Source organism: Canis lupus, chromosome 12, assembly GCF_048164855.1.
Source record: "Canis lupus baileyi chromosome 12, mCanLup2.hap1, whole genome shotgun sequence".
NCBI classification, from domain to species: Eukaryota; Metazoa; Chordata; class Mammalia; order Carnivora; family Canidae; genus Canis; species Canis lupus.
The window spans coordinates 34,760,181-34,786,354 of NC_132849.1; the positions used below are offsets into that span (position 1 = coordinate 34,760,181).

General features: G+C 33.7%; 1 protein-coding gene across 5 annotated transcripts in view; it reads right to left on the reverse strand.

The window, feature by feature from the left end:
* Positions 1–26,174, reverse strand: part of RMDN2 (regulator of microtubule dynamics 2) — a 67,147-nt gene that overhangs the window by 29,999 nt on the left and 10,974 nt on the right. For 4 of the 5 annotated variants that reach the window (XM_072770496.1, XM_072770497.1, XM_072770498.1 and 1 more), the window contains exons 2-4: positions 23,920–24,387; positions 1,347–1,521; positions 140–242 (exon numbers count right to left, since the gene is read on the reverse strand). In XM_072770496.1, the coding sequence (XP_072626597.1) occupies positions 140–242; positions 1,347–1,521; positions 23,920–24,371 (730 nt within the window). In that variant the 5' untranslated portion in view covers positions 24,372–24,387. Of the gene's footprint in view, positions 1–139; positions 243–1,346; positions 1,522–15,881; positions 16,827–17,330; positions 17,479–23,919; positions 24,388–26,174 lie in introns of those variants that run through there. The other variant, XM_072770494.1, reaches the window with a different exon arrangement.

Sequence of the window (26,174 nt, forward strand, 5' to 3'; positions counted from 1 at the left end):
TTCAGTACTAGGATATATTAAAATAGATAAAACATATTGGTTTTAGCTAAGATAATTTAAATTTAATTAAAATTCATTAATAGGTTATTATAGATAATGATTGTCATTTGAGGATAATCAATCTTTACAAAATACTTACCAATATTGGCAAAATGTTTCTTTTCTTGTGCATTAGTAGATAGCTCATACATGTCTCCATAAGCACGAGTTAATCGCCAAGTAAACTCTATTTCATCTCTAAACTGAAAAGAAAAGATAGAACTGTATATTAGATTAACTCAGTAACTTGGCCAGGCTATATGAATGTTTTGCAGTACAACTTCTAAAAAATTTAGGCTGGTGAACTGGAATTTATAGATGACTGAATCTACTCATGTGCATATAACATTTTAAATTCAAATATTCATGACTACAAAATATGATTTAATATAGAGTTACATTTGGATCTTAAAACTAATGAATGTTATCCAGATACTAGCTCTACAACATAGAAGAGAATTGATAGGTGCCAGAATCTTTAAGTTTTTCCTGGGTTGTAGTCTCTTCTTATTTTCCTTTCTAAATTACTACCTTCAATATAATGCCCCAGTGAGCATTATAGATCACATATAGTCAAAAGAGCAGTCACATTTCTAACCTAAATTACCTATAATCATAATCTTTGTATTTAGAGTTGCTAAATCCTCACGCAAAGGGTTTAAGACTTAAATTGCTCATAGGAAGGAAAGATTCATTGCTCAGTGGGATACTGAGAACTTCCTTCCTTCCTTCCTTCCTTCCTTCCTTCCTTCCTTCCTTCACTCCTTCACTCCTTCCCTCCTTCCCTCCTTCTCTCTCTCACTCCCTTTCTTTTTGGTGGTAGTAGTGGGAGGGATGGGCTTTCCCAATTCAGTCCAACGATAAATGCTAAAAAATGATCATTAGTAGAAATACACTGAAATACTGATGGCTTATTAGTTACACTATAACTATAAGGCAGAAAATTTATTTATTTATTTTTGTTTGTTTTTAAGGCAGAAAATTTAATATGTAGCTTTTCCTGTCCCAACAGAAGCAGTAGGTCTTACTCTTTATGTTATAAAGTATGTATTAAATACGGCAAATTAATAAGAATCAAATAAAGATAGATGTGTATAATCATACATCTGGGTCTCATTTTCATGATCTTAGGGCCTAATAAATTCCTATAATTTATTTTTTAAAGATTTCAGTCAGATTATAGAAATATTTTGCATCAACTATTTAGCTTGTGTAAACTGTAACACAGTTGTTAACAGTCATACCGTGAATGGGATAGCAGATTAAAAATTAAAACTATATAAACATTATTGTCTCATATCTCTTACCTTTTCTTTGTGATCACAAAGTAGTTCAAAACTCTCCATCTTGCCACATTCATTCATACGTAAATTATCAGCCTTTTGAAGAAGGACATCTAAATTTAATTCCTCTATGTGTGTATTAAATGCCTTAGAGACTGGAAAACTCTGTTCTTCTGTGTCAGTATTAGCTGTAATATACCTAAAATTGCAGAAATAATAATGATCAAATCTCTTGAAAGTTATATAATAACCAGAGTAATTCTTTTAAAATATAAGCCAATATCTATAAGAACAGATGAGTGACTGATGAAATAAAAGAGGCCAGAGGCAGATCCAAACATATATGGAAATGTGTATGATGGAGTTGGCATGTCATATCACTGGAAAAGTAAGGGAATGGGCCCGAAAAAAAAATTCCTATGGAAAACAATGAAATTGAATCTCTACCATATAATATAAAAATAAGTGTGGAAGGAATTAAGTGTTAAAATTTTCTAAACCCTAAATAGAAACTATAGGTGAATACCTTAGTCTTTGGAGTAAAAAAATTTTCTTAACCAATATATGAAAACATTAATTATAAAAGATTATTAATTATGAATGATTAAGAAGTTTGGCTATATTAAAATGAAAAACTGCTGCTAATCAAAAGACACTCAAAAATATAAGAACACAAATTGAAAACCAGGAATTGATGTTTTGAAACACACACAACTAGAAAACATTGATACAAAGAACACATAAATTCTTTCCTAAAATAAACACAGTGAACTCAACAGAAATTTGCTTGAGAGATATAAATATATTGGTTTCCCAAATGAGAAAATACATACAGTTAATAAGCTAAGAGAAGATGTTCAATGTTCACTAGCAATTAGAGAAATACAAATAAAGACCACAAAGAAATATTGACAAAATGTAAAAAGTCTGACAATAGCAAATGCTGGGGACTGTCAATCCACAGGATCTGATTTGAATGCAAACTGGTGAAGCCAGTTGAGAAAGCACTTTGGAGTTATCTTCTAATATTGAACTTTCACATACCCTAGGACCTAGTAACCTAGTCTCTTGCAGATGTGGAAAAAAAAAAAGGTATGTATAATAGAGACAGTAGTACTTTCAAATAGCAAACACCAGGAAACAACCTATATGCCCATCAAAGAGTGGATGAATACTATACAAAAATCAAAATGAAAGAAATACACTGATGTGCAAAATATGGAGGAATATTAACAAATTTATTATTAAGTGGAAAAATAAGCTCTTAAAACTATACACAACACAATCCTCTTTCAAAAAAAATCAAAATTAAATGTGCATCTTAAGGCATATACATATACATGCAATAAAATGGTATATTAAAAAAGGAAGCAACAAACAATATAGATTATACATTCAGGATAATAGTTACCTTCAGGTGAGGGAAGAAATGTGTACATATGTTTATCCAATCATAATAGTCCATAACTGGAAAGTACCAAATGCCTGTTAGGAATAGGAAGCTTATATATTGTGGTAAAGTAACACAATGGAAGAGCATTTAGTAGTGAGAATAAATGGACTACAACCACACATAACAAAATGGATGAATATCACAAGATAACGTCAACTGAAAGACGCTAAACACAAATAAGTATGTAGTGTGTTATTTATATTAGTAGAAACATAATTTTAACTAATGTATGCATTTAGAAATCAAGGTGGATTATACTGTTGGTGCCAGGGAGTGACTGAATGAAAGAATGATGGGAATATGTGAGGTACTGATAATATTCTAAATATTATCTCTAGTCTCTAAATATGGGTTCTGACTTTACCATTGTATTCAGTTTGAAAATCCATTAATTTAGTCTCTAAATATGGGTTCTGACTTTACCATTGTATTCAGTTTGAAAATCTACCTGTGTACTTGTTGTTTGTATGCTTATCCACATGTACTCTGTATTTCATAAAGTTTTAAAAGAATTTAAAAAAATACACCTCCCATGTAAGAGAATGTAAAAAAAAAAAAAAAGAAAAAAAGCAGAAGTCATTATAAACACCATCAGGAATGAAACAAAGAACCATTGTTACTACAAATAGAGTATGGATTTACATAGCAGACTACCATGAACAATTTTATGCTAATAAATTTAAACTTTGAAATGAAAGGCAATCATCTAGAAAAATGTAACTGGCTAAAACTGTTCAAGAAAAAGAAACAATCAATTTGTTCAGAAATAAAAGGTGCTCACATTGAAAAGAAGTAATCTCTAATCACAGATGAGATCATCTTGTTCATATAGAATCCTAATGAATCCATAAAAAGTTATCAGAACTAATAACAAGTTCAACAGGTTGCAAAATACAAGATCAACTTATAAAAGTCAATTGTATTCCTATACATCTAGCAATGAACAATCCAAAAAGGAAATGAAGAAAACAATTTGACTTACAACATTATTAAAAAGAATAAAATTCTGGGGCACCTGGGTAGCTCAGTCAGTTGAGTGTCTGACTCGTGATTTCAGCTCAGTTCATGATCTTATGGGTGGTAGACTGAGCCCCACACTGGGTTCTGCACTTAATAGGGATTCTGCTTGAGATTCTCTCCCTCTGCCTGCCCCCAAATAAATAAATAACCTTTTTTTAAAAAATGGATAAAGTTCTTAGGATTGAATTTAACAAACTATGTGCAAGACTTGTATACTGTAAACTATCAAACAATTGTTGAAATTAAAGAATAGGATCTAAGTACATGAAAAGAAATATAATGCTCATGAACCAGAAGATTTTGTTAGGATGACAGCATTTCCCAAATTCATCTACAGATTCAAAGTAACTTCTATTAAATCTCAGCTGACAATATTTTCCCCCCAAAGCTGACAAGCTGATCCTAAATTCCATATGGAAATCCAAGGGACCCAATATAGCCAAAGTAATGCTGTAAAAGAAGAATTAAGTTAGAGAATTCACACTTCCGGGTTTCAAAATTTACTAGAAAGCCACAGTAGTCAAGACAGTACTGGCATAAGGATGATAGACATATGGAATAGAGATTAAGGAAGGGTCTATTAAAAATTAAGAGTCCAGAAATAAACCTTTATGATTATGGTCAATTTGTTTTGACAAAAGCATTAAGACAACTTAGTGGAGTATACAATTTTATTTTCAACAAATGGTACTAGGACAAATATATACCCACATGTAGAAGAACGAAGTTGACACTTTACCCCACACCATATGTAAGTATTGACTCAAAATGTATCAAAAACCTAAATGTAAGAGCTAAAATTATAAAACTCTTAGAAGGAAACAAATATTTGTGACCAGGCACTAGGCAATCATCTAGCACAAGTGACAAAAGAAAACATAGACAAAAGAGATTTTACAAAATTTAAAACTAATGTGCTTCAAAGGAAATTTTCTTCATCAAGAAAATGAAAGGATAATTCACAAAATGGAAGAAAATACAAAATCATATATTTGATATAGAATATATAAAGAACCTTTACAACTCAATAATAAGAAACAAATAATTCAATTTAAAAGTGGAAAAAGGACTTAATAGATATTTCATCAAAAGATGATAACAAATGGCCAAAGAACACATGAAGAGATGCTCAATATCATTAGTCATTAGGGAAATGCAAATCAAAAGCACAGTGAAATATCACTTCAAACCTCCTAGGTCAATGACTGTTGACAAAGATGTAGAAAAACTGGAATCCTCCTATATTTCTCATGGGATTGTAAAATGGTACATCAAGTTTGGAAAACAATTCAGTAGTTCCTTAAAATGTTTAACATGAGTTATCATATGACTCAGCAATTACACTTCTAAGTACACACCCAAATGAACTCAAAGCATATGTCCACACAAAAACCTGTATAGGAATGTACATAGAAACTTTATTCCTAATAGCCAAAAAATGAAAACAATCCAAATGCCCATCATCGGACAAATGGGTAAACAAAATGAGTAAACAATGGAATATTATTTGGTAATATAAAGGAATGAAGTACTAGTGCATGATACAACATGAATGGACTTTGAACACATTATGCCTAGTGAAAGGCCTGCCACATATGGTAAGATTCCACTTCATGAAATGTACAGATTAAGCAAAGCCATGGAAACAGAGAGTAAGAATAATGGTTGACAGGGCCTGGGGATGAGGGGAAATAGACAATGTGTGGATACAGGGTACATAGCCTTTTTTTTTTTTTTTTTTAACTGATGAAAGTGTTTGGATATTAGTCAGGATGGCCTTACAACTCTATGAATAAACTAACCCCCCACCAAATTGTATACTTTAAAGAGGTGAATTCTAAAGTATATGAATATATCTCAATAAAAATTTTATTTTTATAAGAAAAAAATCCCAAAAAGTGTGAGTATTCCTGTAGCCATTAAATAAATTAAGCCAGATTCTATATATTATTTCAACAGACACACACACACACACACACACACACACACATGGAAAGAGGGAGACAGAGACAGAGATTGAGAGATAAAGAGAGAGGGTCAGTTTTTTTCATGGGGAATTTTACCAAATATCCAAAGAATTAGATTTACTCAAATTCTTCTAAGGAATTCAAAAAGAGGGAAGGAACACCACTTAGCTTATTTTTTGAAGCTGGTAAACCTAACACCAAAATCCAACCCGGACAAGAGCAGAAATGAAAATTATAGACCAATTTCATATATAAATATAGATGTAAAAATATCAAAGACATCAAAAATATCAAAAAACTGTAACAAACATGAAAGAATGCATCATAACCAAAATGGATTTCTCCCAGGAATTACAAGCACAGTTTAACCCTAGAACATTTCTTTAGCACAATAGATAGGATGTGAAAAATTGCATGATCATTTCAGTGGTTACCAATTTTTTTTTCAACAAATTCTGTTCTATTTTAGGACAAAGAAATACCAAAGCCATAAACGGAGTAGAAGGGGACTTCTGAACAAAAAGTTATATGCCAAAACTATAATACATTTCACACTTAATGGTGAAACATTAGAAGCATTCTTCTTAAAATAAGAAATAAAGAAGAATGTTTAATATTGCTTCTATTCAACAATGTAATACAGGTCCTGTTAGCACAATATTAGAAGAAAACAAAAATTATAAGAATTGAGAGAGAAGAAACAGAACTATTATTATTCGGAGTTTATGGAATAGAATACAAAACCCATCAGAATTTACAGATAAGTAAATAAAACTAATCAACATTTATGATCAATTTTTGAAAATCAATTATGTCCCTATATCTATAAAACAAGTTAGAGAATCTAATTTCATAAAACATTTACAGGAAAAATATAAAGTACCTAAGAAAAAAATTCCACATAGGTTTTTTCTTTTTTCACTTTTCTATATAAAATTACAAAAATATTATCTGAGGGCAATAAAGAATATCTAAGTAAATGGACAAAGATACCATATCCATGGATAAGAGAAGTTAACATTAAACCAATTTCATATGGCCCCAAATTTAACTATACTTTAATGCAATTCTAATCAAAACCACAATGGGGGCAGCTCCAGTGACCCAGCAGTTTAGCGCTGCCTTCAGCCCAGGGTGTAATCCTGGAGACCCGGGATTGAGTCCCACATCAGGCTCCTTGCATGGAGCCTGCTTCTCCCTCTGCCTGTGTTTCTGCCTCTCTCTTTGTGTGTGTCTGTCATGAATAAAAAAATAAAATCTAAAAAAAAAAAAACAAAAAAAAACAAAAAAAACACCAAAATGGTTTTTCCTATGGAACTTACCTGATTCTAAAATTAATATGGAAGGGCAAGTGCAAGAAGAGCAAAGACACTTTTAAAAAATAGCTATCAGGACTACAGTATATAAAAGATAAAGCTGTAAGAATTCAACATGGTATTGGTATTAACAATAGACAAACTGACCAATAAAACAAAAGAGAACATTAAGTTAGTCTTTTCTCCACATTTAGAAACACTCAAGTGTTTTCCTCCTTTGCACAAGAATCTTCTACCTATTACTGAGCATTTATCAAAAATTATAAGAAAGTTTTAAAGCAAATTTTAAAAATAGGGCATATCTAAATAGGCTTGGGAAAATTCAAACATATGTATTAATTTGGGGTTAGAGCTTAGATTTGTAGTAGGGAAAAAAAAAAAAAAGGCAGTTCATAGCCTATCTGTGGGAAAACAGAATTTTCCCACAGTGTTTAAGCAGGTCTGGAGAGATTCATCCTTAAATGTTAAAATTACTTACAAGCATTTGGAATTTCGTATACTTTTCTGGCCCTATTTTCTGCTCCCAATTTGAATAAGTACTATGCCATTTCCCTTATCCTTTCATTTCTTCTGCATAATCAATTGCTTACTTCAATGGCAACAACAGCATCTCTGAAGGTATCACTGCACAATTTAAAGGGAAGATGACATTATTTTCTATGAAAATAAGGTGATGTATTTACAAAATCAATCTGCGTTGCATCAGAATAGGCCTACCTACAGTACTGTGCCATCTCTCTATATCAGGCACCCTGATCTAGTATCTTTTGCTCAGCTTTACCCAATACCTCATTTCCCAATTTTTAAAAAATATAGATGCCAAGGGAGACTGAAGTCAGCAAGATAGCACAGAGGAATCTCTAGGCCCTCATTTCTACATGGAAACACTAGATGAACAATAGACAGATTGAAACAGCTTTGTGGGAGATTTAGAAGCCAGTCAAGGATTTGCAGCAACCAAGAGAATGCCAAATCAAGAAAAAGCCATACTCAAAATGGTAGGAAACTTCATAGTATTTTTGTTCATCCTTGCCTCACCTCTGGCGTCATATTGCATAGATGGAAAGTTTCCAATTCCCAGCTCCTCCCCTGGGACAGAAGGAAAAGAGTGGAACTTGTTTGCAATGTTTTAGCATGTCTAACTGCTTCCTGAAAGACTGTTTTCTGTTTTGCTTGCCTCAGAGCTCAGACAGAAATGAAGGCATCATTTCAATATCAGATTGGAGGTGGTTGAAAGCAGTAGCAGGTACTGTGGCATATGAGAACTACAAAGGGTCCTACAAACTCATGGGTGACTCCATACAAGACATTATGGGGAGAAGAATACAAGAGATTATACGGAGAGAAATACAATGAGACATCTAAGAACGGGGTAAGACTCACTGAAATTAAGATATTTTAAAACAGTCATGTATATGGGATAATTAGAGAGGGGAAAAACCACACACACACAGGTCCAGGGAAAACTAGTGCCTAGAAAACACCTGAGAACACTGGGCTAATTAGCAAGGTTCTTCTGCTGCATGGAGCCAATCAACAAAGGCTAGGATATATGGCTGTTTTTCCAAATGTGCAATTTTCTTTTCTTTCTTAAAGTAGGCTCCATGCTGAAGCCCCACTGTGGAGTTTGAACTCATGACCCCAAAATCAAAACCTGAACTAACATCAAGAGTTGGACGCTTAACCAACTGAGCCATGCAGGCACTCCAAAATGTGCAATTTTGAACAAAAGATCACAAACCATACAAAGAAATAGGATAGGAGGGACAATTTAAATGAATAAAATAAATTTCCAGAAACTGACTCTAAAGAAATACAGGTTTTAGACTTATTAAGACAATAATTTTAAAATAATACTTGTAAGTGTACTCAAAGAGCTAAAGGAAAACATGGAAAGGGAGCAAAAAGAAATCAGAAAAACAATATATGAACAAAATGAGAATACCAACAAAGAACTAGAAATTATTTTTTAGAATCAAACAGAAACTCTGGAGCATAAAAAATAAAATAAGTTGAAAAATTCACTAGAGGGAATTAACATACTCAAACAAGCATTATTAAGAATTGGCAAACTTGGAGACAGATTTTAAGTTCTTGAGTTTGAAAAGCCAAGAAAAAAAGAAAAGAAAGAAATGAAGAAAAGTGAACAGAGCCTAAGAAACTCTGGAATAACATAAACGACCAACATACATATTATTAGAATACCAAAAGAAGAAGAAGAGAGGAAGGGGTTGAGAGCTTATTTTGGGGATAATACCTAAAAACTCCCCCAAATTTGAGAAAAATATGGATATACAAATGTAAGAAGCTCAGTGAATTCCACGTAGGATAAATTCAAAGAAATCTACAACAAAGACACACCTTCAAACTGTAGAAAGTTAAAGACAAATCTTAAAAATCTTGAAAGCATCAAAAGAAAAACTACTCATTTCATATAAGGGATCTCCAGTAAGATTATCAATATAATTCTTAGCAAAAAAAAACTTCTGGCATGAAGGCAGTGGGATAATATATTTAAAGTGCTGAAAGGAAAAAAAAAACAGTCAACCAAGAATTCTATATCCAGCAAAACTGTCTTTCAAGAATAAGAGAAAAATTAAGACAATGCCAGTTAAACAAAGCTGTGGCAGTTCTTTATCTTTAGATCTGTTCTCCAAGAAATGATAAAGAGAGTCCTTCGTGTTGAAATGAAAGGATATTGGCAGCAACTTGAAGTCATATGAAAAAATATGAAGTTTTTTGCTGTAGCTAAATACATGGATAAATATAAATACCAGTATTATAATTTTGGTTCAGAACTCCATTTTTTATTCTCTTACCGTATTTAAAATAGAAAACCATAAAATAATGATAAATTTATCATTATATATATATTTAATATATAAAGATATAATTTCTGACATCAATAACTAAATGAGTAGAGCTGTTAAATGAGAAGTTTTTCTATGCAATTGAAGTTATGTTGGTAGCTGTTTAAAATAGATTGTTATAACTTTAGGATGCTACATGCAATGCCCATGGTAAACACATGGAAAATATCTACAGAAGACACATAAAAGGAAATGAGAAGGGAATCAAAATGTGTCATTTCAAAAAAATCAAGTAAATACCAAGAAAGGCAGTAACAGGAAATGAAGGCCAAAAGCATAGAAGACATACAGAAAATAGTAAAATAGCAAAAGTGAATTATTCTTTTTTAAAAAGATTTTACTTATTCATGAGAGACACACATAGAGAGAGAGAGAGAGAGAGAGAGAGAGAGAGGCAGCGACAGAGGCAGAGGGGGAAGCAGGCTCCCTGCAGGGAGCCCAATGTGAGACTCAATCTAGGGACTCCAGAATCATGCCCTGAGCCAAAGGCAGATGTTCAACCACTGAGTCACGCAGGTGCCCCAAGTTATTCTCTATTAATCAATTTAAATTAATAATTTTGGGGGTGAACATGGATGGCTCAGTTGGTTAAGCATCTGACTCTTCATTTCAGCTCAGATCATGATCTCAAGGTACTGAAATTCAGCCCCACATTGGACTCTGCATTCAGTGGGAAGTATGCTTGAGACTCTTTCCCTCCACTCATACTTCTCTCTCTCTCTCTCTCAAATAAACAAATCTTTAAAAAAAAACAAAATAAATTAATAACTATTTAGTAATTCATTTAAATTACCAATTAACTAATTTGTAATTAATTTAATAAATGGATTAAATTCCCCAATAAAAATACACAGGTTGGTAGAATAGATTTTTAAAAATCAGGATCAACTACATGTTGTCTATAAGAGACTCACTTTAGAACTGAAGACACATATGAGTTGGGCATAAAAAGATGAAAAAGATGATTCATGTAAATAATAAACAAAATAAAATAGGGTTGGCTATACTAACATCAAACAAAATGACTTTAAGTCAGAAACTTACACAAGACAAAGGAGATTACATAATATAAAAGACTCAATCTGCCAAGAGTATGTAATGATAATAAACATATATGCACTAAATACTAGCCATTCTAAATATGTGAAGCAAACACTGACAGAATTGAAGGAAGAAATCGACAGTAACATAGTAACAGTAGACTCTCAATCTCTCTCTTTTAATGATGGATAGAACAACTCCATAAAAAAAAATCAATAAGCAAACAGAGGTCTTGAATATCATTATTGATCAATTTGACCTAATAGACATATATGGAATACTCCACTCAACAATAGAAGAATACACATTCTTCTCAAGTAAACATGGAACATTCTCCAGCATACATCATATATTAAACCACAAAAGAAGCCTTCATGAATTTTAAAAGATTAAAATCATACAAAGCATCTTTTCTCATTGCAATGAAATGAAAGAAGACATCAATGGCAGAAGGAAAACCAGAAAATCTACAAATATGTGGAAATTAAACAATACACTTAAACAACAAATGAGTCAAAGAAGAAATCACAAGGGAAATTAGAAAATATCTTGAGTGAAAAGAAAGTGAAACACAGCATACCAAAATGTATGTGGATTCAGTGAAAGAAGTAGTAAGGGGGGAATTCATAGTTATAAATGCTTTCATTAAAAAGAAATATATCAAATCAACAACCTAAATTTATAGCTTAAGAAACTAAGAAAAGAGCAAACTAAACCCAAAGCTAGCAAAAGAAAGGAAATTAAAAGATTAAAGCAGAAATGAACATAATACAGAATTTTTTTTAAAAAAGAAAATCAATGAAACTAACAGTTCTTCAAAAAGATCAACAAAATTGACAAACCTTTAGCTAGACTATGAAAAAAGAACAGAAAATCAAATAACTAAAATCAGAAATGAGAACTATCACTATCAATTTTACAGAAATAAAAAAGTTATAGGAGAGTATAATGAAAGATAATATGCCAACAAATTGGATAACCTAGATAAAATGGACAAATTCTTAGAAACATACAACCTACCAAGACTGAATTAAGAAACAGAAAATCTGAACAGATCTATAACTAGTAAAGAGACTGAGTTAGTAATCAAAAATCTAACAAAAGATGACAGAACCCATGACCACATGGCTTCACCGTTAAGTTCTACCAAACAGTTAAGGAATTAACCAGTATTCCTCAAATTCCCTAAAAAATTGAAGAGAAGGGAATATTTCCTAACTCAATTTATTAGGTCATTATTACCCTGATCCTAAACCTGTATAAATACAGAATAAGAAAACTAGACCAAAATCTTTGATGGCTATTGATGCAAAAATCCTCAAAAAAAATGTTAGCAAACAGAATTTGAAAACAATTAAAATGATTATACACCATGACCAAGTGGAAATGCAAGGATGGCTCAACATATGAAAATCAATGTGATACACCACATTAACAGAATTAGGGCAAAAAAAACACATGACCATCTTAACTGGCACAGAAAAAAAAACCCACTTGGCAATATTCAACACTCTTTCATGATGAAAATGTGTAACAAACTGGGCTCCATGCTAGGTGTGGAGCCTACTTAAAAACAAAAACAAAAATGTGTAACAAACCAGCAATAGAAAGAAACAACCTCAACATTAAATAGAGGCCATATGTGAGAAGCCCATAGCTAACATCATACTCAATGGTGAAAGACTGAAAGCTTTTCCTTTAACATCAGTAATAAGACAAGAGTGCCTGCCTTTGCCACTACTATTCAGTACAGTACTAAGAGTCCTAGCCAGAGAAATTGGACAAAAAGAAGAAATAAAAGACATCTAAATCAAAAGGAGGAAATAAAATGTCTTAGCAAATGACATGATCTTTTATGTAGAAAATCCTAAAGATTTCTCTCTCTCTCACACACATACACACACACACACACAAACTGTAAGAATTAATAAAGTCAGCAAAGTTTCAGATTATAAATCAACTTGTAAACTCAGTTGTTTTGTTTCTATACATTAACGAGAAGCAATCTTAAAAACAAAGAAAATGACTCTATAATAGCATCAAAAGGAATAAAATACCTAGGAGTAAACTTAACAAAGGAGATGAAAGATTTGTATACTTAAAACTATAAAACATTGATGAAAAAAATTAAAGACACAATTAGAAATCCCATACCATGGATTTGGAGACAAATATTGTGAAGATGTCAATACTACCCAAAGCAATTGATAGATTCAGTATAATCCTTCTCAAAATCTCAACAATGTTTTGTGTTATGAGAAAAATCCATTCTAAAATTCATGTGGAAGCTAAAAGGACCCTGAATAGCCTATACAACCTTGAAGAAGAATAAAGGTAAAAGTCTCACACTTCCTGATTTTAAAACTTATCACAAAGCTACATCAAAACAATGTGGACTGACATAAAATCAGATATATTCATCAATGGAATAGAATAGAAAGCCCAGAAGTACTCTCACATATATGGTCAAATAATTATTGACAGGGGTGCTAAGACCATTCAATGGAGAAAGGGTAGTCTCTTCAACAAGTGGTGCTGGGAAAACTGGATATTTACATTCAAAAGAATGACACTGGACCCCCTCTATACAAAAATTAAAAATTAACTCAAAATGGATCATTTACTAAATGTAAAATCTAAAATTATAAAACTCTTAGAAGAAAGCATAGAGGAAAAGCTTCATGACATTGTTTCTGGTAATGATTTCTTGGATGTGACAACAAAAGCATAGGCAATAGAAACAAAATAGATAAACTAGGCACCAAAATTAAAATAGAGAATTTAGACATCAAAATTAAAATGAAAGCTTATGCATCAAAGGACATAATCACAGAGTGAACGACAGCCCACATGGTGGGAGAACAGATTTGTAAATCATATATCTGATAAAGAGCTAACATCCAGGATATGTTAAGAACTCCTGTAACTTGACAACAAAAAGCAAGCAACCCAATTAAAAAAATGGGTAAAGAACTTGAGTAGACATTTTTCCAAAGAAGATATACAAAAGGCCAATAAGCACAATATTCAATGTCACTAATTATTAGGGAAATGCAAACCACAACGGGATACCACCTTGTACCAATTAGGATGGTTACTGTCAAAAAAACAGAAAAGAACAAGTGTAGGCATTCATGTGGAAAAACTGGAATCCCTGTGAACTCTTGGGGGAACATAAAATGGTGCAGCTGCTCCTGAAAAAAATGGCAGTACCTCAAAAAAATTAAAAATAGAATTACCATATGATCCAGTAATTCCATTTCTGAATATACAAGCGAAAGAATTGAAAGCAGGGTCTTAAAGAGATATTTGTACACCCACTAGCAGCATTATTCACAATAGCTAAAAGGTAGAAGCAACAAAAGTGTCCATCAACAGATGAATAAATAAGTACAATGGGATATATACATACAAAGTAATACTATTTAACCTCGAAAAAGAAGGAAACTCTGACATAAACTACAACATGGATGAACGTTGAGGACATTATGCTAAGTGAAATAGCCATTACGAAAAGACAAATACACATAATTCCATTTCTTTTAAAGTACCTAGAGGAATCAAATTCACATAGAAAGTAGAAAAGGGGTGGCCAGAGGCTCGGGGGATGGAGGAAGGGGAGTGATTGTTTAATGGGTCCAGAATTCAGTTTGGAAGATGAAAAAAGTTCTAGAGACAAATAATGATAATGGTTGCATAACAATATGAATGTAATTAACGCAACTAAACTTAAAAATGGTTAAGATAGTAAATTTTATGTGATCTGTATTTCACTACAATTTAAAACACTGAAGTAGAAAAAAAATTTTAAGACACATGCTAAAAGGTGGAAAAAGCACAAAAGTAAAAGTAACATCTTAGCCCAATGATACAGGTTTAGGGGGCATTTTATCATGATAAATAATTGAAAATAATGCCAATTTCTTCCTTCTACAAGGACCAACTATATACTAATATAAGTACTTTTAATTGTTCATATGCATTTTTCCTTCATTATTTGTTCTGAGAAATATATGTGTAAACTTTAATATAATGGAAAAAATTGAAAGATATTTATGCAAAAATAAAATTTTGGGAGATACTTTTTAAAATAAAAATTTTATTTAAAAGTTTTTTAAAGTAAAAATTTTGGAGAAAAACTGAAAAATATTCACTCTGAAAAATAACAACTAATATATGAATTTATTACCTCTGATCTCAGAGTTCTCTGAAGTCTCAGACGTGCACATACAAATGTGCATTAAAATTTTTTAGTTAAAATACCAATTTTAACTATATTAAATTTCATATATTCTACAATATATTCTACATATTTCAACTATAATATTTTTTTATTTATAATTTGATCCTTGTATTAGTAAAAATATCTGTCAGTGGGCTATCTGGCATGAGAAATGTACCAACAAGGCCAATATAAATGAAAATTTGTGAATTACTTAATATAGCTCTATAGATGACATAGGAATACTGTCTGTAATGACTAGAGTAGGATAAAAGAAGATGCAAAAACTCTCAGAGAATGTCACACATGTAGAAGACTTCTATATCAGTGCTTGATGTTATTTTCAGACCACCAAAATATTACAATAGTCATCCAGAAATTTGAGACAGGTCAACCTGTCAGCAGTCAATCTGTTAAAAGCCTGAAACAGATTAATAATCTGTGACTTCCAAATTCCAGTGATGTCAATAAGCTATCTTTCAAAAAAAAATACAGCAATTAAAATTAAATTTAGACTGCAAAGTGGAAGTCTTTTTTTTTCGAAAAGGCAGTAAAACTTAGTGAGATAGGAGACTTCTAGGAGGGCTGAGCTGTGACTTCTACAGTGTGTCTGGTGGAAAAATTTCTGATTTGAGCTACCTTTCTAAGAGAGGGGAAAGTCTGAGGTGACCTTATTTTAGGAATTGCAATAGATGAAGATCTGTCTTCATCTTGAGATGAAATAGCAATGTTTTCATCTTCAAAGGAATCTGAAGCAACATCATTCTGAGGTGGAATAAAGCGAGTAGCATTTTTATAAAGTGAAGAAAATCCAACATTACACAAAACAGGGGAAGTTACTCTTTGAGAGGGATGCTGCTGAATCACAGGTAGAGAATGATCTGTACGGTGACTTTGAGAACCAGGATGAAGGGAAACTTTCCTTAATTGGCCTCTTTCTTCAATGTTGGTGGCAGTTTCATTTTGTTGACAGGAATAGGAAATAATAGCTGGAAGAGAAAGGATGGTTGCTGTGCTGTGTTGACAGGTGTTTCCACCAATGGTGTTCGGAAAGGTTGAAGGATTAGCTTTTGCTCCCAAACTCATAAAATGTGTAATATTATATCCAGAAGAACGAGAGCTTAGGTATTTTTCAGCACCACTAATACTTGGGTTTTTAGAAACTATTTCATCTGGATTAAAGATGTTATGCCCACTTGATTGAAGATCAAAAAAACCAGCAATATCATAACAGGAGATTATACTTAGTTTAGGGGCAGAGAAAAGTCTTTGGGATCTAAGGCCACGATGGTTTGAGGACGATTTCGAATCACTGGAGTTTCTTTTTTCTTGAAAGTCAAAGTTAGCTCTACCTTGTTGATGGTCAGGGAAAATATTGCTTTTCTGTAATTTGGCAAATAAAGAATGTCTTCTTCCAAAGAAAGATGCATTTGATGGAGAACATAAATTTTTACTTTCTCTACGTGAACTGACATTAAATATTGCAGATAGATGAGCTCTTTTAGGATCAAGAGATAGAGTTCGATGAGTAAAAGAGGTTCCATGGTGCAGGGAGTCTGAAGGAACTTGATCTGCAGGATAATTTAGTTGGTAGTTCTCATCCTCTTTGTAGTGGCTAGAGTGAAAAAAGTGTCAAATGAGGAAAAAATAGGGAGCAGAGGTGGAGACCTGCCAAGACTCCTGAAGAGTAATATGCACTTTATCAATATGGAAACAATAGGGAATGAGAAAATTATGACAGCTGAATTGATGGTCACACAGATGTATCCCCCCAAAATGCCCTAATCTAAAAGATTATCTCTACCTACGTAGTACCTGCCCAAACAATTAAACCTTAGGAAGACCATTTAAAGATTCAGGGAACTACTATATTTAAAGGAGTGAAGTAGAATAAATCTATGCCCTGTTGACTAATACATTTTAAAATATTAACCATGGATAAAGCAGACCTCTCTGGAGAGAATACTTCAGATAAATATCCATAGTCCAGATATTCAGTTACTGTGGGAAACTAAAGAAAGCATTAAAGCTTGATTTCTGAACATGTCCATGTTCTCGCTATTAGCACATGAAACATGGGAAGAGTGGGGTGTTTTTTCTTTTCTTTTTAAAGGCTTACCTTAAGCATTTTCCCATATTGAATTTAATCCAAATTAAATCTCTCCTTTCCTTCCTAAGCCATCATCCTTAAGCCATAAAATGCCCTGTGTAGGTGGAACAGGTCAGAAGACTGAACACTTAAGTTGCATGTGTAATTAACACGGCAACAGCACAGAATGTGATGACAGCAGACTCTAGAATCTCATGACATCAGGTTTAGATAAAATTGTTCTGTGGCTTGCCTTTCTGAGAAGTGCGAGTCACATGATGGGGGAATGTATATTCTAACCTCACCATGTTCAAGGAGTCAGCCAATAAATCAAGGAACAAGAAAACAGGATGAAGGCAGTAACATATATAATATCTACATGATCCTTTGCTTGGGACTGTCTCTCTCACTAGCCGCCCTACACACCCCTGGCCTACTAATTCATTCTACCTTCACACGAACACTATTCACCCCAGTTTTTTATACCCTTCAGTGATATGAAAAAGTCACCAATACAAACTTTGGTCCAAAAATATATGGAGAAGGAAAACAAAACAAAATCATACCTGATCAACATCACTGCCCCCAGAATGAAGTAAGCTTCATCTTCATCGGCAATAAAGCATGCCATCTGATCGTGTGGGCCACATGCACAGATTATGGAGATCGGCTATACTACTGTTTCTAACCTCACCCCTTAAAACAACTCCTACTCATTTAAAGACAAGGGTAACAGAGTTATCAGGAAAGAAATATTGCTCTCTCCTTTTCCAAACCAACTTGGAGCACTATCCATATAATAGGTATGTGTGTCAAGTCACTGATGACATAAAACACTGCCTCGAATATAAACTTTTTTACTTCTCAATGTCCTGAATACCCACTACCACCTTGTGATTTTGTTCCCTTCCTAACAATCTGCTTTGGGAAACCTTTGGACAAATTATTCTTCAAAGGCCTAACGCTCTCTCTTTTTCATTATATAATTGTCAATTTGGTAATCTGATTTCACCCTACATATAAGCTAATACATTAATCGGTTAATGTCTCACACACAGTTCTTAGGTCAGAGGGAGAGGAGTTTATTATGCACAACAAATCCAGCAGTAAGATCGCTGGCATATTTGAGCTGGTTTTCCCAGACCCCAGGTCCCACAAGGGCAATGCAGAGGGCCCCAGAGACTCTTGCATTTACACTGACTTGTGTTACAAAGAAAAGAATGCTGAACTTAGGGAACCCACTACTTTTACCCCAAGCAGTAAGAAAATTTGCTAAATGTGCTTTTGGGTCTGGAGGGGACCATCACATCATTCCTCATGGTTTCTCCCCACAATCCTGTCATATGGCCTAGACAAAGGGAGGTTGGTCATGCAGACCTTACACCCTTCACAAACATGAACTCAAAATGGAACAAAGACTTACATATAAAATGCAAAACTATAAAACTGCTAGAAGATCACGCAGGAGAAAACTTAGATAAATTTGGGTCTGGCAATGACTTCTTAAATAGAACACTGAAGGCCTGCTCCCACTTCCTTGATCATCAGTCTTCTGTCTTTCCTTAAAGGCTCACCCACCTCTGCCCTCTCCCTTAGTACTGGTTCCAAAAGGCTCTGCACTCCGCCATTTCACTCTTCTCATGCAACATATTCTACCTAAGTAATGCTATCCATTTCTATAGCACTCTGCATCATACACATACTGGTGGGATGCCCAGCAAAGGAACAACTTCCCCTGAAGAAATGCTTCTTTTGCCCTTCATCGGCTTCCTTTCACAGGCTACCAGTGAGTGCATGCTCATGCTGGCCATGGCTTCCATCTTTTGGCAAGTCCTGCCTAGGAAGGTTTAGAATGCAAGAGGACTTGGCCCTTAACTGATCTGTTCTTGGCTTTTGGGGCTCTGGTTAAAGCTAGAACACAACATCTCTCTTTAACATTTTGTTAGTTTTTTTTTTTTTTTTTTTTTAAATCTGTTTGACTTGAAAGACTTTGTTTCCTAATGTACATGGAGAGCCTACACAGTGCCTGGCACAGAGTGAACACTCTCATTGAATGAATAAAGAGGACCCAACTATTAGTGTTACCTTCCTCTATTGTTTCATTTTTAAAAGAAATTTATAGATGAGGAGACCAAAATGCAAATGAACTATGAAGAGATGCCCAATCTTACTAGTGCTTGGGGAAATGCAAACTGAAATAATAATTAGTTACTACTTCATCTCCATCAAGTTGCCTAAAATTAAAAAGTCTAACTATAAGAATTTGTATGGAAAATAAGAATTCTCAAATACTAGTACACCCCGAAGAGTAGTTTAGTAATACAAAATAACACTATATTTGGCCGATAATTCTGCCTCCACTTCTAAGTAAATACTTTAAAATTATTCCACACGTGCCTAAGGAAAAAGGAAGGCATTCAATAAAGCATTGTTTAGAAGAACCAAAAAATGGTGACCTAAATAAACATCCATCCATAGGGAAATAAATTAAGGCATATTCATACAATGGAATGCAGCATAGCAACTGAAAAGAATGAGATAAATTTACTTACATCAATCTGGAAAAACCTCAAAGAAACATTTGATGCAAAAATGAGTTACAAAATGTTATATGCCATATATCACCATTTATGTAAATTTTAAGAACCAAACATGATTTATTCATTTCTGATGTAAACATACACATATAGGAGAAAAATCCAAACTTTCAAAGGAAGACTCTGTACCAACTTTAAGATAATGGCTACCTCTGAGAGAAAGGACTACAAAAAAGGATTTCAATTATGTGGTAATGTTTCATTTTTGAAAATTCTAAACAAAAAACAATTTTTTGTATACAAATGTGCTCTTCTACAACATGAAAGAATACCAAAGCACCACATCATGAATATCTGAATTTGTCTTTCTCTCAAGGCCTTGAGAAATTGAAGTCCAACAGTAAAACTGACTTGGCAGAAGTAATAGAATAAAAAAAATGTAAATGAATAAAAAGCAAAGACTATATTTGGCTCATGAAATGAAAATTTAAGTTTTTTCTTTTTTAAGATTTATTTATTTAAGAGAGAGAGAGAGCGTGTGGGTGTGTAAGTGACCAAGGGAAGGGGCAGAGGGAAAGAGAGAATCCCAGGCAGACTCCCTGTTGATCATGGAGCCCAATGTGGGGCTTGGTCTCACAACCCCAAGATCATGAACTGAGCTGAAGTCAAGAGTTGGACACTTAACCAACTGAGCCACCGGCACCCTAAGAATTTAAGTAGTTTTAAATAAAATCTCAAAAGCCTGTTTCTGTCTATGGTCTTGCTGGCATCACCATCCTCTATTATTTGTAGAGTAATATCTAAGGTTCTAGGTATTGTGGCTTGTATTACAGCTTGGTGCTCTTTTGGTGGTAGATTTACGGGGTTTTTCTTTTCAAATAATCCTAATTGTGCCTAGTGTCAACAGGCGCAAAAAAAAAAGAAACAGAAGGCCCGTAGGGTCACTATACAACCCTGATTTTCCTAATAGAAATGTCTCATTTTGAAACACATCTATTCTTTGTAAAGCTCACTTAGAATGAAGAACTATGAGTTTATCATGGGATATGATTTTAATCTAAAATGGAATAAGATGGAACTTTTGAAAGAGAGGTTTCTAAAGCTTTACATAACATTGTCATATAATAACTTTTTAAACTCGTGGTTTGATAGAACAGTACAGATAAAGGCTGACAGAGAAAAAGCAGTGAGCAGCTTGAGAAAGAAAATGAGCTAAAAAAGTTTTCAGAAATAAGGAAGGGCTTCCTTTTAAGCTGAAAACACTGATGTGAACTTATAACCTTGAAAATATTTAGAACAATTTTTCTTTACCCTGACCTAAAATGGGCCCAAACAAGCTCTCGTATCACCCTGCCATGTCTACACACCAAGATGCTGCTGTCTAGTACTATTTGTCACTGAAAGGAACCAACGCTGCCAACGCAGTGACTGTCTCCAAGTCATGGAGCAGGGGAGAAAAAAATCAGTTGAAACATAATATTATCAAGAAGCACAGATGCTTTCCAAGACATTCACACTAGCGCTAAGAAAAAAAAAGGCCCTCTGATGGCCACAGTATAGGAATCTAAGCCTCAGGCACCATCACCCCCACAACCAAGATAAAATTAGCTAGGTCTAAAAAGGCATAAACCCCTTTGTCCCTAATGATACTGTGTACTAAGACAGGCATGCAGAAGATACTGTTTGCAGAAAATGCATTCTACTGATCTATCCACTCAAGTTTTTGACACTACCTAAGGACATAATTCATTTTCTCCCCTTTTCTTATATAGAACAGTGTCGGCAAATTGTGACTGTCATCTTCTTTACTAAGAGAAGTCAAAAGCTCCAGAAACCTTTGGCAAAAGTTAAATCTAATGTATGGAACATGCAATTATCGTTTGATGTTTTAATTTTGCTGCAAGGACACTGTTGTATCAAGGATACATCTTACGTTAAATATGCTAATGGGGCTAAGACTGTATCTTACCATGACCAGTCACTTTGTACTGTGGGAGGTTTATCAGGACGGGCAATGCAAAATTTACACAAATATACTTTATAAAGACCTTGTTTTTAAAAAGTACATTATTTATTTTAAAAGTTTGTCTCTAGGTTTTTATTTAGAAAGAGGGTATTATTTGTGTCTTATTCCTCTCTCAAAAAAAAAATCCACAGTAGGTGTTGGTTTGCTTGTTTTGCTTATTTTATTGAAGTATAGCTAAATAGGAAAGTTTCCCTCTATTAAGAGCCATTTACTATAATCTAGTCCAAGTCATGAGGGCTCCCTTGCCTCAATTCTAGTATTCTATTGCTAACAAAGGCACCAGGATTGAGCAAGAAGGGGCAATGATGTAGGCAACAACCTACATCAATCTTAAAGTTTTTCTTATTAGCTGTCTGTGACTATTATTCACAAATTTCACAAATCCTTCCTGAACTCACATAAACAATTTATGCCTATACTATTACTTGAAGTTAATTAAGTCCCACAGTTATCTTCTTTTCATTTGTCCCAAACATCTTAAACTTGTCAAAGGTTGCCTCTCTTCCTAGAATTTTAGAATTTCTTGAACAAGCCTGTGCTCACCCTAACCCAGGTCTTTTTAGACTAAGGTCCACTCAGCCTTTTGGCCTCCACTCCTTTACCAGGACTGCCGTTTCTTCTCTCGGTCTAGGGGATCTTCTCTGGCTAGTCCTTAGCTCCATTATGTCCTTTTGAAGATGAGATTGCCAAAGTTGAACACAGGATTCCTTAGGAGGAAATGCCATAGATTTACATAAAGGTATAACCATTGGTGATCTTCAAGAACTCTCCCTGATGTCCTATGTTGTGTTGGGATCTTTGTTCCTCATTAGAGTACTAGGTTGCTATTCTCTATACCCTTAATAATTAATAGTGCCTTTTTCAAGTTACAGTCCTGGAGTATTTAGAAATATTGTGAATTCCTTTTAAACATCCCACTGCCAGTTTTAAAATCAGTCTATGACTTGTTGTTCAGGAACACAAATGTTTAAGACCTTCCTGTTATCTAGATCTATCGTTTGTGACTTTTCTCTATCTGAAAGATTTTTCATACAGTTATGTCTCCAGTTCATACATAAAAATACTAAGTAATTCCAGTCCTCGCATGATGTCAAAGACTTGATCAACCATTTACATTTCTTTATCTATGAAATCACACTTTTATCCCTACCCTTTGTTTCCTCTCTTCTTCCCTCTCCTTCCTTCTCCCTTCAGATCCCTTCTCCCAATTCCATGGTGACTTAGCAGAACATTCATTCATTCGTGAAATATTCATTGGTGTCTACTCTGTGCTAGGTACAAGAACAATGTGTTAAGAATATAACAAAGAAAACATAGTGTCCTTGCCCTAAAGAACATCTAGTGATTATATGCTTGCCTTTTTTATTCTTCAAAAACACTAGTTGAGCATGGGTTTGTTTTTTGGGTTTTGTTTGGGGTTTTTTGTTTTTTTGTTTTGTTTTGTTTTTACTTATAAATCATGTTTTTCTTCTAAAAGAATATTATTTATGTTCTTGGTTTTAGAATTCAAAGGATTACCATTGAGGATGGTGAGGATGAAACTGAATCACTTGTACATTATCAAATCTATTTTAGGTCTGCATTGCTCAATTCAGTAAGCCACTAGTTCCATGGCTATTTAAATTAATTATAATTAAATGAGATTAAAAATTCAGTTTCTCAGTTGCACTAACTACATTTCAGGTGCTTAATGGCTAATGTAGCTAATGATAATTGGCAGCATAGATTTGTTGGACAGATCTTACATAAGGGGTCACATGGTAGCCACATATAAAAATAGGCTACATATTCTGGTAAAAATTACTGACTTTTTCATTAACTCATATGAGGTCACGAGGTACTAGTCATTTACTTATATTCTTTTTGTCAATATAAACTATCTTAAATATAGACCACTACTGAATAGTTTTAATTATGATGTAAGCCATACAATCATTTCTTTTTTTATCTTATTAGTAGCAGTATATATACCTGGAAGTACATAATGAAAGAACCTAAAATAATAGCAATAATGAAATAAATAATTCGACATGGGAAACATCGTCAAGAAACTTACCCTCCTTCACTTTCTGCTTCCTCGGAACTATTACTTGTTGCAGAGCTTTGAACTGTGGTAAGCCTTCTTTTTCTAGCTCTGTGCTGAGGACTTATCTTATGAACAGTTATCTTCCCTCCAAGTTCACCTTGTATATATTCCTCCAGCTTTGGAATGGTTTCTTTAAGAACTCTGATTTCCTCTTTGAGTTCTTCCATATTTGTCAGTAATTCATTTAACTTCTCCAATATCTGAAGCTGCCTTCCTTGAAAGATTGCTGCTGTTCCTTGGCCATTATACATTTCATCTTGAAAAGTCATTGAATCAAACTTACTACCCAGGGAAAGAAATTTAGGTAAATTCAATGTTTTCCTGGATTTACGAACTTTGTGGTACCACAAAAGAAGCAAGCTGATTCCAGTAGTTCCCACCATGATGCCAAGTATCAGCTCTTTGTTTGTGGAATGAGGCATTTCTTGGGTTTTGTTTCTAAAATTGAAAGCACAAATGTAAATGAGTGTTGTTTCTGTCTTTGCCCAAGACAAAAATATTAAAGCTTTCTCAATCAACAAAAGCCAAGTCTACATCATAGACACACCCACCTAAACACACACGATAAATCATAAACTAAAATGTATTATAAGCAAAATACATTTACCTCTAAAATGTATGTGGCTAATAGAAATATTTACTTTAAGAATATTACCAAAGACCATTATAAAGTATCAGTTTTAATTCAGAATTTGTATTCTATATGACTGGCCTGAAATTTACTCTTTATCATATATTTTTAAAGAGTATGATAAATAATGGTAAAAGCATCATCATACATTTCTGGGAAAAGAAAACTATTTAAGAATTCAAATTGTGCTTAACTGTGTTTGAGCCCCTTATCGATATAAAATCAGTATGCTGACTTCTGAGTCTTACCTACTCTTTAAGGAAGTCCAAGGAACTTTTTCTTAGCACCTAATTCACACGTATACTTAGAGTAATAAACATTTTAAAAGCTCAAGGATTTGGAATGTAAACTATATTAGAGAGCTCTGTCAAGTTTGGAGCTCACCTCATCTCTGTTTTACTCAGCATGGGGAACAAAAATGCTGACACATGCAGGCTTCATCTCCTTTCTCCTTTTGACCCAGAATGCCTCTGCTCCTTACATTTCTATTTCTGTCTGAGGTCTTCATGTTATTTTTTTTCAAATGATCCTTTTTTAAAAAATAACAAAAATGTCCTCTTCTTAATTCTTTTCTCTGAACTTTCACTGTTTTGCACTCAAGGCTCAAGCTTTAGCCTGCCTAATTCCACATAAACTCAGCTACTTTGAAACGCACCATAATCTTTCTTTGGTATATCCCATCTTCACTAGTTTTATTGTTTATCTCTGTTCTTAAAATCAGAAGGCCATTAACAAGAAACAATAACATAAAGCCCCCTTTTCTTCCAAGATTTTAAGATAGCAGTAAGTATATTAGCAGTACAATAAACTTCTGTGGTTAGAGCAAAATATAGTGAGGCTTTTTTTACAGACTTTGAGGTTCCAAAAATTATTTTCTCACCAATATCCACTACATTGTAAACAGGTAAACATCTGTATTAAATTTTGTTAGCAATTTGAGACAAACGTTACAAGTAATGGTATACTATCCATTACAGGAATTTAAATTCACAAAATTTTTTTGTTTTTCTTGACACCTCTTCAAGGAGCATACTAATGCAGCACTGCCATCTTTGATCCCCAAGATAAAGGAAACACATGAGGTAAATCCTATGACCTCCCCAGATGTTTACTTAGAGGCAATTTCTGGACTATGGCGCTGGAAGGGGAAAACCAAACAAAGCCTAGTAGTCTTCCGAGTTGAACAGAGAATAGAGCTCAGAGAAACTGAAGCAACCTAGAATTTGTGTGGCACGGTACTGTGAGGAAAGTACGTAGAGAAAGAGCCCTAGAAATATGCATAGGAGTCTTCTTAAATCTTTAACTGAATATCAGTCTGAACATGTACAGAGGAAAACCCCATTAGGCCAGGCAAAAGAACAATTTCCAGGAATAGAACAAATACCAGGAAGCTGTAAATGGAACTATTCCTAAAGACTACACAAATTGCCACCAGAGTAGAGAGTATTTATCAAATATCTGAAGCTTTCAGTAGAGATCTCAAAAGGGTAATGCCTTAGAAATGAGGCCTAATTAACCCAGAGTTAAGATCTATTTAGAGTTGTTCTAAAACAGATTAAAAATGGGCCTCCAAAGGATCAAACTAATTCACAAA